The sequence below is a fragment of the Aquila chrysaetos genome, chromosome 13, assembly GCF_900496995.4.
Source record: "Aquila chrysaetos chrysaetos chromosome 13, bAquChr1.4, whole genome shotgun sequence".
Lineage (NCBI taxonomy): Eukaryota > Metazoa > Chordata > Aves > Accipitriformes > Accipitridae > Aquila > Aquila chrysaetos.
Genome location: NC_044016.1, coordinates 6815893 through 6830432, shown reverse-complemented (window position 1 = coordinate 6830432; position 14540 = coordinate 6815893). Strand labels below are relative to the sequence as shown.

The 14540-nt window shown below is 40.6% G+C and overlaps 2 protein-coding genes across 3 annotated transcripts in view; one reads left to right on the top strand and one right to left on the bottom strand.

Moving 5' to 3' along the window:
- The window catches only part of NVL (nuclear VCP like), a 44265-nt gene extending 42289 nt beyond the window's left edge, over positions 1-1976 (bottom strand). For both annotated transcript variants that reach the window (XM_030034552.2, XM_030034554.1), the window contains exon 1: positions 1522-1976. In XM_030034552.2, the coding sequence (XP_029890412.1) occupies positions 1522-1578 (57 nt within the window). In that variant the 5' untranslated portion in view covers positions 1579-1976. The remainder of the gene's footprint in view (positions 1-1521) is intronic.
- Positions 1977-2019: 43 nt separating this feature from the next.
- Positions 2020-10751, top strand: CNIH4 (cornichon family AMPA receptor auxiliary protein 4). Its single transcript, XM_030034559.2, has 5 exons — positions 2020-2163; positions 3552-3620; positions 4665-4777; positions 9828-9968; positions 10550-10751. The coding sequence occupies exons 1-5, from the start codon at positions 2095-2097 to the stop codon at positions 10575-10577; spliced, it is 420 nt and encodes a 139-aa protein (XP_029890419.1). The 5' UTR covers positions 2020-2094; the 3' UTR covers positions 10578-10751.
- Positions 10752-14540: the final 3789 nt, after the last annotated feature.

Sequence of the window (14540 nt, the reverse complement as noted above, 5' to 3'; positions counted from 1 at the left end):
AAACTCTACCCTTCTTAGAAGTCAAAATGAAAATCAGAAACAGCTTTGAACTGCCTTGGAACACACTAGACAGTATTTCCCAATGAAATGGGAAACGCTTATTAAGACACAGATAACGAGCTAGCTACGTTTCCTGGGGAAAAGCATTTTGGTGCTTCGGTGATTTCTGCCAGTGCAACTCCATTGTTTTTATTAAGAAAGATGACTTTGTAACCCACACACCATCTTACTGTCAATCCTTCTAAAGTTCTTGGTTTCTCTCAGTTAACCACCTTGTTTTAGATCTCCTACCTTAAAAATGAAACAATCTACATCAATCAGTATGGATTGTAGACAGTACATTTGTATGACAGTAGATTATTACTGTCATAATAAGAACTTTAATCTTTGCAAGATGCTTCAAAGAATACTATAGAAAACTATATAAATGAAAGTGAATTCTATCAAGCCTTTTTTTATTTCTCTGACAGCAGCTGATCTAACCCATTTTCAAACCACAATTATTCAAGTGTGAGAAAATGTACTAAATTTCAGGTACAACTGTACTCCATTTCCTTTCTTCCCCCACTCTCCAAATTAGGAGTGAGAAGGAGCTTCAATACAGTACTGGTGGATTCCTTCTTAAAAAAAGAAAACAGAGAGGAAGAATATCCCTAAAAGATATAGTATCACAAATGTCACAACAAGGAGAATTTCAAAATCTCATTTAAATTAGTATCTCTATGTAAAACAATCAAATTGCTTAAAATTGAATACAGAATTTTTTTTTAACATGATGTTACACTACATCACCCATGGGCAGCTACTGACCTGCAGAAAATATCAAGCCTACCATAAATCCAGCTGGCTCTTTCATTTCATAATAATCAAGACCTTGCAAAGGAAAATAACCAAGCTCTCTCAAGGAGCCGCTCACATTTTTAGGAATTAGAAGCGGAGTATACTTCTACACAGACACAGAAAAATGGTGCTTAATTTGCAAAGTCACCATAAATATTCATAAAATATAACACAGCACTAAGCCACCTGAAGGAATCACTGTTCTCCCCACTCTTCACACGTACATTATGGAAATAATCACATTTTTTCCCTTTCTTCACACATTTAATTAACCGATGCACACGTTTCCAAACGTAAACACTTCCAATTTGCCTACATCTGCCCAAAGTGTGAGTTTTAGGGTTTTTTTTACTATTCAATTCACACTTGAAATAGCACCCAGGTTCAGGATTGGAAGTACCGAAGAGGACGGAAGAAAATAACAAAACAAACAAAAAAAAGTAAAATAAAATTTAAGAAAAAGACCTTTTCAGAGGCCGCCTTAACGTCCTGAGAGACCAGGCCGGGTTCTGGTCCTCGCTGCCGTTCCCTCCCGCACCTCAGCGGCCCGGATGCTCAAGGCCCCTTTCAGCGAGAAGGGGGAAACGCCAGCCCCCGCCGTGCCTCCCACCGCCACCGGCTGACCGCCCCGCGGGGACGAGGGCCGCCGGCCGGCCGCCGCTGCCTGCCCGCGGCGGGTACCTGCTTAACGCGCTGCTTCAGCCGCGGGTCCACGAAGCGTCCCGGCCGGCTCCGCATGGCGGCTCGCCGCCCTCCCCGGCCGAGGGCCTCCCCGCCGGCCCGGGGGCTGTCCTACCGCTTCGCCTGCGCGGGGCGGCCGGGCGGGAACTACGCGCAAGGCAGCGGCCGGGCGGGAATTGCGCGCAGGCAGCGGCCGGGCGCCTCAGCAGCAGCGGCGGCGGCGGCACCGCCGCCAGCCCCCTTCGAACTGCCCGCCTGGACCGGCGGCGGGGCCTTGCTGTGGGCGCGCTCCCTTCTCCCGCCTCTGACGCGCCGGGCCGCTGATTAAGCTTCAAAATAGAGCCCCTCCCCGCCTCGGTGAGGGCTGCGCGGGGTCCCCGGCACCGCCACGGCAGCGCCCTCGCGAAGAGCAGGGACGTGCCCCGGCTGTCACCCCTGAGGAGGCTCCGGAGCCGGCTGCCGCGGGGACTCCATTTCCCAGCATGCCGCGCGGCGGGGCGGGGCGGCCCTGCCCGGTCGGGGGCGGGGGAAGTCAGGGCGTACGGCAGCCGGGAGGGCGGCGGCCGTGGCGGGATGGAGTCGGTGGTCTTCATTTTCTCGCTGATTGACTGCTGCGCCCTCATCTTCCTCTCCGTCTACTTCGTATCCTTCGGCTGGGGGGGGTGCCCGGGGTGGGTAGGGTTGAGGCGGTGCCCGCGCCTGGCGGGACCGAGGTGGGCCGGGCCCGTTGAGGCGCCGCTGAGGGCGGGCGGGCGAGTGGGGCCGGGGCCGCCGGGTTGGCGGTGGGTTGAGAGCGGCGGGGCGTGAGGGCCTGTGCCGGGTAATGGCCGCTGGCGGGGGATGATTCGGTGCCCGAAATACGTTCGTTCCTCCGGGCGGTGGAGCTCGGGGGGCTGCAGGCTGCCACGGGCGTGTGCGGCCGGTGCCATGGAAAATACACGGTCCTTCGGCAGAAGCAGCGTGTGCTCGGCATTGGTGTAGAGGAAGGGGTGTCGAAGCATGCTTCACCCCCTCAGAAACTAGCCAGGCCTCAAAAAATGTGGCCACGCGATAGCCTTTTAATTGTAAGGATACCTGACTCTTACTTCAGGTGTGAGCTGGTAGCTGGGAGACTGAGTTCCCTGACAAACAGAATTTCCATATTCTTTGTTACAAACTTGCCTGCAGTCTTCGCTGCTCTGGCATTGTTAGAATGTAAAAGCACTCATTTGGCTTCCTTTTCTTATTCTTCTGAATAAAAGAGAATGGGCTCTCGCACTCTTTCAAATCCTGGTGCTGTTTCAGAATCTAGCCAGTTCTCCTAACAGAAAAGAAATACAGAAGCACTTGAAAGAAATTAATCCTAGAAGGATAGGCTATTTGTTGAAAAATGAAAGGACTTTTTTAGGGATAGGAAAAAATCTCATGCTTTTTCTTTTCCTTGGAGAAAAGGAGTATGAGCTTTACAGGACATAGCATGATGATGTGCACACGTGCATCCTCAGCCTTTTTTGAAAGGACTTTTCTGTCTGCAATCTTCATGTTTCAGTTGCTGAAAGTTCATTTGCTAATGATGTTACCCTCTTATTTCCTAGCAAAGTACGAATCAATCCAATGTTGCTGTAAATGTAAAAAAAGTAGATCCACTTCTTAAAACTGCACTGTTTAGCTTTATTGTGAGGAGAGTTTAAAAAGTGCATTAACTTTTTCTTCCTTTTAAGTTCTGGCTTCAAGTGCTGTAGTAATAATTCTGATACTAAAAATACCGAGTTTGCCTCCCTGGTCTAAGTGTTGAACTGAACTTTAGCACTTGTGCAACAGTTGCCGTTGGAAAAACATCATAAAATCACTTGGCCTGAGATAAAACCTGGCCTAACTTTCTCCCTAAAGTAGGAATGAGTTGTAAATAATTGAAACGTGCCTTTGGCAGATCAGCTATAGAACAAGACAGTCTACACTGAGAGCAGAGTGCTGTCCCCAACTTATTGGATAAAAATAAAGCTTTGTGTATTCTGAGTTACCATACAATTTTTCCTTATCTTGGACTCCAGATAATTACACTATCAGATTTGGAATGTGACTACATTAATGCTAGATCATGCTGCTCAAAACTCAATAAAGTAAATTATTCTTCTTTGCATTTAATGTGGTTTAAGAAAACAGTCCTTCATCTTAACATCACAAATAACAGGGGTGTAATGTATATCTGAATGGCCTTGACTGGTGATATTTTGCATGTATCCTTTATTTCAGTCTGCTTGTCTTTTTCGGATACCCGTCTTTGAGCAAATTCAGTCACAAAAGGCTGTTCTTCTGACTCTGAGATGGGCTGCTACTCTGAATTCCTGGGACTAAGGCTTAACTCTTCGCAGAGCTCTTGAGTTCTGTGCTTTCGTTCTTGTAGGTGTGCCACGCCAAGGTTGTCTACTCGTGACTGTTCAGATCTTTATAGCAACTTTCTCTGATGCTCCTGTATAATTTCTAACCTCTCTTGAACAGTAGAGAGTTTTACTATGAGAAGGAAAAGTACTATTTTAAACAAATCTGCTTAAAACTGATTTCATTACATCAGTGTGGCCTTTCCGCATGGGTGTTCACTTTGATTTAAAGCTATTTTCTTTCTTAATGTAAGAGAGAATGCTACAGGATACTATCAAGCCAAAAATGTGTTAATGCTAGGGGCTGACCCAATTTAACTATGCCAGTTTTCATATTGATCAACTTTCTTGTCTGTTCCAAGCCTAAGGGTGTTTGTCCTGTGTTTGTGCAGATTTTAATTATCTGCTTCTCTCATTCCTAAATCCACTGTTCTCTGCAGTGATTTCAAATGAGCGCTGTATACTTTCTTAACTTGCTTTCTTAAGTGCTTGTGTAATATAGCTGTGTTCAAACAGCTGCTGTGCTTCTCTCTAGAAATTCTTGTAATACTTGGATAAAGTACCTCTGTTGTAATATCTTAGGGCCTGATTTCTGGCTTGCTTACGTGGAATCTGTCCGAAGGTCTTAATTTCCCCGCGTTGTGATGAAATTGCATGCTTCTGGTATGAATTTTCTGTCTGAGTTTTACATGATTAAAATCAGATGATAACTCTATATAGATCTCTCTTTCAGAAAGGAATTTACATTTGTGCATATAACTCTTTTCTTTTCTTCCCTTTTTACAGTGGGTGGTCCCTGAGGTGATTGGCCATGCTGTTGTAACGGTATTAATGCTTATTTCATTGCACTGGTTCATCTTTCTCCTTAATTTGCCAGTAGCAACATGGAATATATATCGGTAAGTGCAAAGGGGTTTGTGTGCTTTTTTTTTCCCCACTGTTACTAGTTTAGCTTTAAGTGTAGTATGAAGATAAATAATGTGTCATGATGAGATGTTTCAGTTACGTTCTTGAGCTGCTAACTGTCTTCATGGATCTAACTAACATAAAACTCTCCTCTCCTTGCAATTAAAATTACAAGAAACCCAACAGTGTAAAGGATATGAAACTTTTGGCCTTTCCTTGCATTCTTTCTAGTGCCCAGGAACCTTGATTTGTGAGTCATTCCCAAGTTCACAGGAAATAATAGTATGTTAATTGGGATTGTGAAGTAGTACTGCAAACATAGTTGTTAATGTTTTTCATGCTGTGCCTGTATGTCTGATAGTGATATCCACGTAAAAATACTTAGGTCAGCATGGGTGATGGTTGGGGAGGATTTGGGAGAATAAAAAGTTATTCTCTTCAGCCTTTTGTTATCCTCCATGTTTGTGCTGTTATCCCCCATGCCCTCCTTCATTTACTGTCTTGTCTCTCTCCCTTATTTGTGTTGTTTTTGGTCCCCCATCTTGCCTCTTTGTATTTGGAAAGGTTTGCAGACTTTTCATCTTATGACAGCTGTCAGTGTTACTGGTCTTTGTATACTGGGCTGTCCACTGCTTTGAAATGGTTTACTTACCAGTAGGGATTTCCATGTGGCAACATTGGGACTGTCGGTGCAAAAATGTTCTTTTTATTTTGTATCATTTGATGTGCAGAGAATTGAACCTTTGCAGGTGTTATGCTAATGAAAACTGGGTGTGGATTTGTCACAAATTGTCTCTAATCACTATACTATGGGAAGTCCAAAAGACCGAATGTTTAAACATACAGGTATGAAAAGTTGGCTGTAATTCTTGTTTGCCTGAACCTGCTAGGGCTAACTATTTGCAGGGATAGGTGGAGTTGCTGTTAAAATTAAACAAGAGGTTTCATAGCTCTCATTAAAAAGAAGCTGAGGATCCCTTTACTGATAACTTTGTTGTTCTTGGGCAAAATAACCATGCATTTATCACCCTTGTTTTCTACAAAACTGCTAGCAAAGCCTTCAGATGTTTCTGAGCTGGAGTAGTATGAGACAGTGTAACTTGAGTGCTTAAATGCACACACATAGGGATAGTTTTGTTTGGCCACCTGTAAGTGCTGTATTATACACCGTTGCATAAAATGACCAGTATTCCCTTTGGTATCTGCTGGCAAGTATGGAATTTGCATTTGATGTTTCATTTAGGCTAGACTGTTTCTACAGAGACGCTAGAGAAAGAATGCATTTTCTTTGAAGCTTTGAAGATTTCTTGTACTGGTTACCCCTTTGCTGCTTCTTTCTGCTTACTTATGTTAATGTTTAAAGTAGCCACTTGCCTTCCCTTCTAAACCTGGTCAGAGAGAATTCAAAAAGATACAATTATTTCCATTTCCACACTTCAGGCAGTAAGCTTTGACTGCTGTGTTGAATTGACAGCTCTCATTTTATATTTGTCATACGTGGGGTAGACATTCTGAATATCCTAAAATCCAGGATTGTTTCCTCAATTTTAGATTTGTGGTGTCAGCAGTAAATGAATATGACAATATGATACTTTGCCTGTCCTGCCAAAAGAAGTCAAAACGTTAAGCTTGTATTACTAATCCTACCTTCTTCCTGAGGATCGAGGAGTTTCACCCACATCAATAGCCTGGACTATCCTATCTGTAGTGAAGGAGTTAGAGGTCTGCGAAAGCAAGAGAGTTGTTTAGCATTATAAAGGAAATCTGATGTTTTGGGATAGAACTTACATTTGACTCAATGATCAATGGACAAAAGGTATGGTAGTCAGAAAACTGGTGGACTGTAAAGTAGTTTGAATACACTGAAGAGAGGAGAAGGTGTCAGTTACTAAACTAGGATTAAGTGGGAACAGATGAAGTGTGAACCCATTATCATGAGCTGCAAACTTTTAGCATCAGCTGAATGTGTTTGAATTTTTCTTCATATGTTACAGAGTTTCAGTAACCAATTTCTGGAGTAAATGTTGCTGCACATGAATTCAGAAAGGTTTAAGATTATCATTCTACTCCAAGATGAGTACAGAAATAAAAATAATTGTGTTGAGATTGAAGAAGTCTGTGCTTTGTAGTATATCTAAGTGATAATAGAGAGAAAGGTAGGATAATCATCCCTTCCCCTTATTATCTTTCCTTCAAAACCTGCTTAATCTTGATGAGTAAATGGCAGTTACAGGCAGTGCTGGCTTAATTTACTAATTGTCTCAATGATTTCAGTAATCTCCAGTGAGCCATAGCAAATAAGCTGCTTGAATAACTAGTTTTAAAACAAGAGAATGTGAGACAAAACTAGACTGTCTCACATTATCCTTGCTTTAAAACTAGATATTAAAGCAGCTTACTTGAAATATAATCATATTTCAAAATAGGGGTTTTTTTTAGTTCTTAAATATTTCTTAGACCTGCTACTATGTAAAAGAAGCAAGAATTACAAAGGAAATTTTGAATGTGAGTAGGCAAAATGAAAGCAACTCTTAAAAAAAAAAAAAAAAGTTGAACATTTCCCTTTCTTCTTTGTTGTATAGACCTGCTTGAGACAATACGTCCAAATGATGTGATTCTTGCCATGTCTTTAAGTAGATCATACCCCTCTTAAAACTGAACAAGTAGAAAAAAAAAAAAAAAAAAAATCTTTAAAATACAATGAAAATTCTTACCGGGACTTCCACATCCTTTACAAAATTGTCTAATCTGGAGGGAAGTGCCCTGTTGCTGTGGCACAGCTTCCACTGAATGGAGCTACTGGAGGCACTAGTGTGTATGTTCATTAAAGCTGGCAGTTTTCTTGTTCTGTGTGGCTTTGCTGCAGAAGTTTTTTCCTGTTTAGAGTATGACAACTGGCTTGAGTTGGGTTTGTCAGCATCTAGCATTGCTGTGTCCGTGACTACAGTTCCTTAGATGTATAATAAAAGCTTGTGGGCCTCTTCGAAAACCTATGTCCCAGGTTCCGCAATTAAGTTGCATCATTTAAGTGTTATCATTCTTCTTAAAATGCAAAATTAATAAATACTACCTTTATGACATTCATATCCTAGAGATATAAGGAAACTATGCACTATATTTCTAGGATAAATTAGTACAGGAAACTTGTGTTCTTCCTTTTATTCCAATAAAATGCATTACATTCCCAGTAAATGGACAATCATTTGTGTTGTAATACTAAAAATAGAACAATCGCTTAAAACTTCAAATTTAGAAGAGAATTTCAAATTGTAAGTATTTCACGTGAACTATTTTTAATGGGACATAATTGTCTTTCTTAGTCAAATATGCTGCAGTGTTTTTTAATGCCTGTGTGAAAGACAGACAAATACTGTGGTCTTAACTTTTTTTTTTCGTCTCCTGCTAGAAAACATCCTTGTTTCTTGTTCCCTTACTTCCCCTCCTATTATTAAAATTGTTGTGGTTTAACCCCAGCCAGCAGCTAAGCTCCACGCAGCTGCTTGCTCTCTCCCTGTCCCAGTGGGATGGGGGAGAGAATTGGAAGGGTAAAAGTGAGAAAACTCATGGGCTGAGATAAAGACAGTTTAATAGGTAAAGCAAAACCCGCGCACGCAAGCAAAGCAAAACCAGGAATTCATTCACCACTTCCCATGGGCAGGCAGGTGTTCAGCCATCTCCAGGAAAGCAGGGCTCCAGCACATGTAATGGTGACGTGGGAAGACGCTCCCAACATCCCCCCCTTCATTCTTCTTCCCCCAGCTTTATCTGCTGAGCATGACATCGTATGGTCTGGGACATCCCTTGGGTCAGTCGGGGTCAGCTGTCCCGGCTGTGTCCCCTCCCAACTCCTTGTGCCCCCCCAGCCTCCTCACTGGTGGGGTGGGGTGAGGAGCAGAAAAGGCCTTGGCTCTGGGTAAGCACTGCTCAGCGATAACTAAAACATCCCTGTGTTATCAGCACTGTTTCCAGCACAAATCCAAAACATAGCCCCATTCTAGCTACTATGAAGAAGATTAACTCTATCCCAGCTGAAACCAGCACAATAATGAATGCTGTAAGAGGTGGGGGAGTGCCTTTTGGAGTACAAGTGGTGCCATTCTTCAAGTATATAAAGAAAATCCAAAAGTGTTCTGTTCTGAGACCTGGCTTCTGCTCCAGGTGTAAGATGGGGAGTTAAATTCCAGTGTAGAAAGAGTATTATTCCAGGAAGGTAGAGCCTGTGTGACATTTAAGTGAAATAACAATACTGTACTATACTAAGCTCAGATGGAGTGAGAACTTCATATGGTTGCATTTGCTTTCTTGGGAGATGCTTACGACAAAACAATGTGCTGCTTGTTGAATTTTCACAGGACATAAACATTCGTTTTGCTGGTTTTATTATTCCTTTTGCTTATGTTTCGCTTTGTTTCACTCAGCTTTTGTTCTTATTTGGGTTCGGACAGCAGTACATAACTACTTCAGTTCTGCCCAATCTCTCATCCCGTCAGCCTCAGTGTCTCTGCTGAGATAACGCAGGATGGTTGTGACAAAGATGGGAATAATACGCAGATCCTTTGTCTTGTCTTATGCTATCTCATTTTGTCCACTGGAGTTTGTGATTATCTATATGGGTTTTTTTGGTAAATAAATCACTAATTCTTATCTAAATTAATTCTTTTCTAGTCCCTTTCATCTAATGCATCTTTCCACTGTGGGTGGATGTTTCCTTCGCAACACTGAGTAACCATGAACAGCAATTAAAATGAACTGGAATTGGCTATTACCTGAAAATTCTCCCATTTATACATGGGAAGCTGGGCTGATGCTTTTAGTACTTCTTGTCCTCTTATTCTTTGTTCATGGGTTGTAGTGGCAGAGATACACGCAATATCCTGAAACTGAAACAGAATTAAAAGAGAGCTTACTTATGTTGAATTGTGAAATGTGTCTGTAGATGAAAGTCCCTTCTGTGCAAGCTTTCCCCCTCCCCTTCCCAACACTCCCTAATGTTTTGATGACTATGCTTCTGGTTTTGTTTTTGTTTTGTTCTTAAACTTTCAGGTACATTATGGTGCCAAGTGGAAACATGGGGGTATTTGATCCCACAGAGATCCATAACCGAGGACAACTGAAATCGCACATGAAGGAAGCCATGATTAAACTAGGCTTTCATCTGCTCTGTTTCTTCATGTACCTTTACAGGTTAGTTTGAAAAATTGTTCCCAAGGAACAAAGGAATTGTTTGCCAGCTATTTTTATCTCCTCTATTCTGCTAGTGTAATTGCTGGTATTCATATGTTACCTTTTGCATCCTGCTAAGCCTCAATAATATATTTTGACAGCTATCTGCGGGCTCATTATATGCCTTTATTCTTTCTCATCAAACATTATTTGGAAACTCAGACTACTCCTTAATCTCAAAACCACTTTACAATATAGAGAGTTACATGATTTCAGCACCTAGAATAAGTGGCCTATTTAGAATGGAAATAATCTTGAGGACCAAGTTTATTTTTCAAGTTCTGTTTTAGAAAATAAAGTTGATCTGGCTAAGTTGCAGATGAGTTCTGTGATGGGGCCACTAACTACAAGATGGAAGAACTACTGTTCTTCTGCTGCAGTATTACTTCTGCAGTCCTTGTCTTTATAAGCAAAGCACATAACATGGTTGCTTTGACTTTCTATTTCAGAATCAAGTGCAGTTCTCTCATGAAAACGATAGCTGTTCCTACTTGCACATGCTTCAGTAATCCACTGGTATCATGTTTTCTGTTTTGTCACAGTATGATTCTGGCTTTGATAAACGATTGAGAAGTTGAAAAAGAACCATTAGCTGCCAAATTGGGTCATCACTCCAGTGACTGGTTGCAGAGCCACAGACACCTTCCGAACAAACCTAGATAAGTGTTGTCATGCAGTATATTTTTCCTCTTTGAACAAGAAGTATTTTTCTGTATTTTTAACATAAAATATTTTCAAAAGACATTGGATCTGTGTAGCAGTTGTTTTTGTTCCTTTACAACCCAAACTGCTGGAGCTGCTGCTTCTGTAAGATGAAATCCTTGCTTACAGAACTGATCTCATAGGAATTAAATGGTCAGAAGGGAAACTCATTTCAGCAGTGTGGGCTGGTAATATGGTAGTTCCAGAACAAATTTAAATGCAGCAATCATGTCTGCTTCTTACTGAAAGGTGTCAGGATGTGCCTCTGGCTGTCAAGCTGTCCTATTAGAGCGTAGTCTGAAGCAGCACTTGGAATATAGATTTTAAAGTGGAACCGTAGCACAGCTTGCATCTTTGTGTCAGTGTTTTTTCCAGCTAAAAAGCAATGGAATAAAAGTTATGCTTTTCTCCCTTTCCATCCCTCCCTCCAATAACCTATATGAAGTCTTGTGTTTGGATGGATTAAGGTCCCTTTGGTGAAAGTGGCACTTATGTGTAAGACTGAAAAACAGATAAGAAACATGATTAATACTTGCTTTTTCCCTTTAACTCCTGTTTTGTTATTGAAATACATTATAGACCTCCATACAAAGTAAACATCATATTGCACCAGGGCTGGAGTTGGTTACAGAGCAAAAGGCTATCTGCAGTCACTACCCCATGAACCTGCTATTTCCATATCTAATTCTGGTGTGACTTTGCTTTAAAAACACCAGCAAACTTAAGTTCTTTTTGTGCAGCTTTTGCATCAGTGATAAGTATTATAAACCCAAGTTTGTACCCTCACTGTCCAATAACTGTCCTTAAATTTTTTATATGTGCACAGAAACAGGTTTTTTGAAACGAACACATCAAGTGAAACACTTGATTACAGAACTGTATTTTTTAAGTCCTAAAACTTAGGAAGTTTTCCTTTGTAACTACTTTTCTTTGGTGTACAGCTGTAGTTAACAGATTGTTTTCATGGCCAGCAGTGAAAAGGCAACACTGAAGCTTGATTTCTCTAGATACCTTGTGTTCAATGTTTGTTCTAGGAAAAGTTTGGCTTTAAAATTATGACGGATGGAGTCCCAAGTTCAGCTGTTGCAAAGATGAAAGAGTGCTGAAAATTATGCTAATTAAAAAATAGCTAAGGAAACAGCTACTGCAGCTGCATGCCACTGACTACTCAACACCACAAAAGTCAAACTACAGAAAGTATTGCCTTATAAAGCTGAAACCCAGACAGGATGTAGGTCTAGAAAAAGGAGAGCAAATAAAACTAGAAGAAAGGAAAGTCAGCAACTTTTGCAGCAGCTTATATGGTAGGCAATTAAATTATCTTATTTGTATGTGAAAAAACCCATACTACACATATTTTGGGTGTTATTTATTAGAAGAAAGAGCAGTGTTAGTAAGCTGCTTAAGTCCTTGCCATAGCACTAACAGTAGATAACTTTCATTAATGATGTTTCACACTGAGAAACGTAATCGTTAATCTGTAAGTCCACCACTTAAACAAGCAATTTTGTATCTTATACTAAAGACATGATTTTTGTGATAAGAGCTTATTATTAATGAGAATGGTTGTAAGATACATTGTCTTCAATGATTTCTAACTACCAGCATCTTGGAATTACAGTGATGAGATTAGATAGGGTAGACCCCTTCCCTAATGGAATTGGTAAAATTTATCACTCACTATGAAAGGCTTCTATTCTCCTCTACTGAGGGAAGTGTTTCTTCAGAGAAGGGAGCAGGACAGGGAAGGGTAAGGGAAAAGAACATATCTGGGAAACAAAAAAAACATGGGAGTAGCATCTGTCTTAATTTATATCCCTGGCCTAGAGGTATGTTATTGTGGATTCCTCCCCACTTCCTTCCTCAAGAGTGAATTATTAACCATGATAGGCCAACAAAAAGAAAAAAAAAAAACAAAAAACCCAGATCTGTGTTCTAAGTGGTGGTTGTCAAATACTAATTTTTTATATGAATGCAAACTTCCCACCCCACTTGTTTATATAAATAAATTCTCTGTTCCTTCATAGCTAACAACTTGTTATAATAGTTGTAAAAACCTCAGTAGCATGTTCCAGAGACTACAATTCTGAGTAATTGCACTGGTAATTTTGAAGCCTTCCTTACTGTACAGGGTGATTTCCTGCCTTAACAGAGATCTTCACAGAGCTCAGTGTTGGCAATAGGGAAAATGTATTTGTAATTGCTAAAATGTAGTTCATTAGCTGGAAATAGGGATCCTACAGTCATCTATCTCATGGGAGATGCACAGAAATTTCATAGTAGTAAGAATCAAAACAAACTCCCTATTTTCTGGGTCTCCATCAAGGGAGAACAGCACAATTTAAATCCAAACTTACTATACAGAATTTAAGACAATTGCAAACTTTAGACTGATTTTAAATAAAAATTCACTTAACTTTATCACTATGATAAACAGATTCTGTCCTAGTCACTCACCAGAATGTATTTCCCTTTGGAACTGAGGTATCCAAGTATAACTTCATGAGGGGACCATTAGCTTTTCCTTCAAATGATTAGCTATGATTTATAGAAAGCTGATGAAATTATCTATGAAAATCCCTGGCCTATAGGGATTCTAACTTTTAAAAAAAGTTATCAAGCTCTTTTCCTCACCCACAGGCTAGAGCCTGGTCAACTTGCTAAGATACTAGTCATTCAACAGTTTTCAGAGACATTAGGTGGCTGTTACAGTACTGCACTTGAGGGGGATTAATTAAAATATGTACAATAGCATGTTTTCCCCTAATAAATCATTAGCTAAAGACTGTTGGTTATTTAGCCTGTTTTATTAAAGAATATACTTATCGCCTCATCTTAGTAAATTACTGTTTCTTTCTGAAATAGTTCTGTATTATGGAACACAGTAAATCAGTGGGATTAATAGTATGACTAGTAGTCCTAAGAACAGTTCTACATGCAGGTTAACAACCAATCTGAAACCCTGATAAGCCCATGGAAGCAAATATTTATCTGTTCAGTAGCAGCATAGCTTTATTAGCTTTTTCTCACAAGAAACTCTCTAGGATTTTGTACAAATGCTAAGACCAGACCATTTTTGCCTCTAAGGATATGGTAATGATGCGATTAGAGGTAGTGATACAAAAATTTGGGCTATATGGACCACCATGCAGTTATCAGTATATTAACCACCTTATCTTTGGCAGAAACATTGGAGACATACCAACTTCAGTGATTACTCTTCAGACCATTATAGGTCTTTTGAAGGCTGCCATCTTTCTGTAATGAGTTGATACCCTAAGCATGTGCAACACATGCAAAGTAGCAGAGGGATGCATCAGGCAGCATGGAAAGCATAGGCCAAGGTGTAAAGTGACAGAGTAAACCAGAAACTGCCCCTCTGGAGAAGCACCCAGCCTCAGGCAGAGTTTGGATTTAAGCTCATTATGAAATGCTCATCTACTATCAGGTTCCTTACATAATTTCTTTTAAATAACCTGAAAGGTTTAAAAAAAAAATTACAATTAATTTTAAATCTTACATATGCTGAAATTTCAGTTCAATAGAAATCATATACCTGCTTCTCTTGCATTCTTCCCACCAGTTAAAGGCAGACACAGGACAGCAGATGAAGCACAGTAACAAACCGAGCCAAAAAACTAACTTACTTTATCTGCTGTGTGGATCATTTATGGCTGAAGTGGTTCTACAATCTATCAACCCTCCTGCAAATCCTAGTACCCAAGGGAAGCAGCACATGGAAACGAGTAAGGCATGCCCCTTCTGTTTGCAGCTGCATTTAAGCCGTAATTATCTATACACTGCTTAAACTGTAAGAGAGGGAATAAAGTT

What these genes read in the sequence shown, in the direction of transcription:
- CNIH4 (XM_030034559.2), top strand. Translation starts at nt 2,095, where the DNA reads ATGGAGTCGGTGGTCTTCATTTTCTCGCTGATTGACTGCTGCGCCCTC. An exon ending in GCTGCTCAAAACTCAATAAA is followed by an intron (nt 3,621 to 4,664) that starts GTAAATTATTCT and finishes CCCTTTTTACAG; the next exon opens with TGGGTGGTCCCTGAGGTGAT. An exon ending in GCAACATGGAATATATATCG is followed by an intron (nt 4,778 to 9,827) that starts GTAAGTGCAAAG and finishes TTAAACTTTCAG; the next exon opens with GTACATTATGGTGCCAAGTG.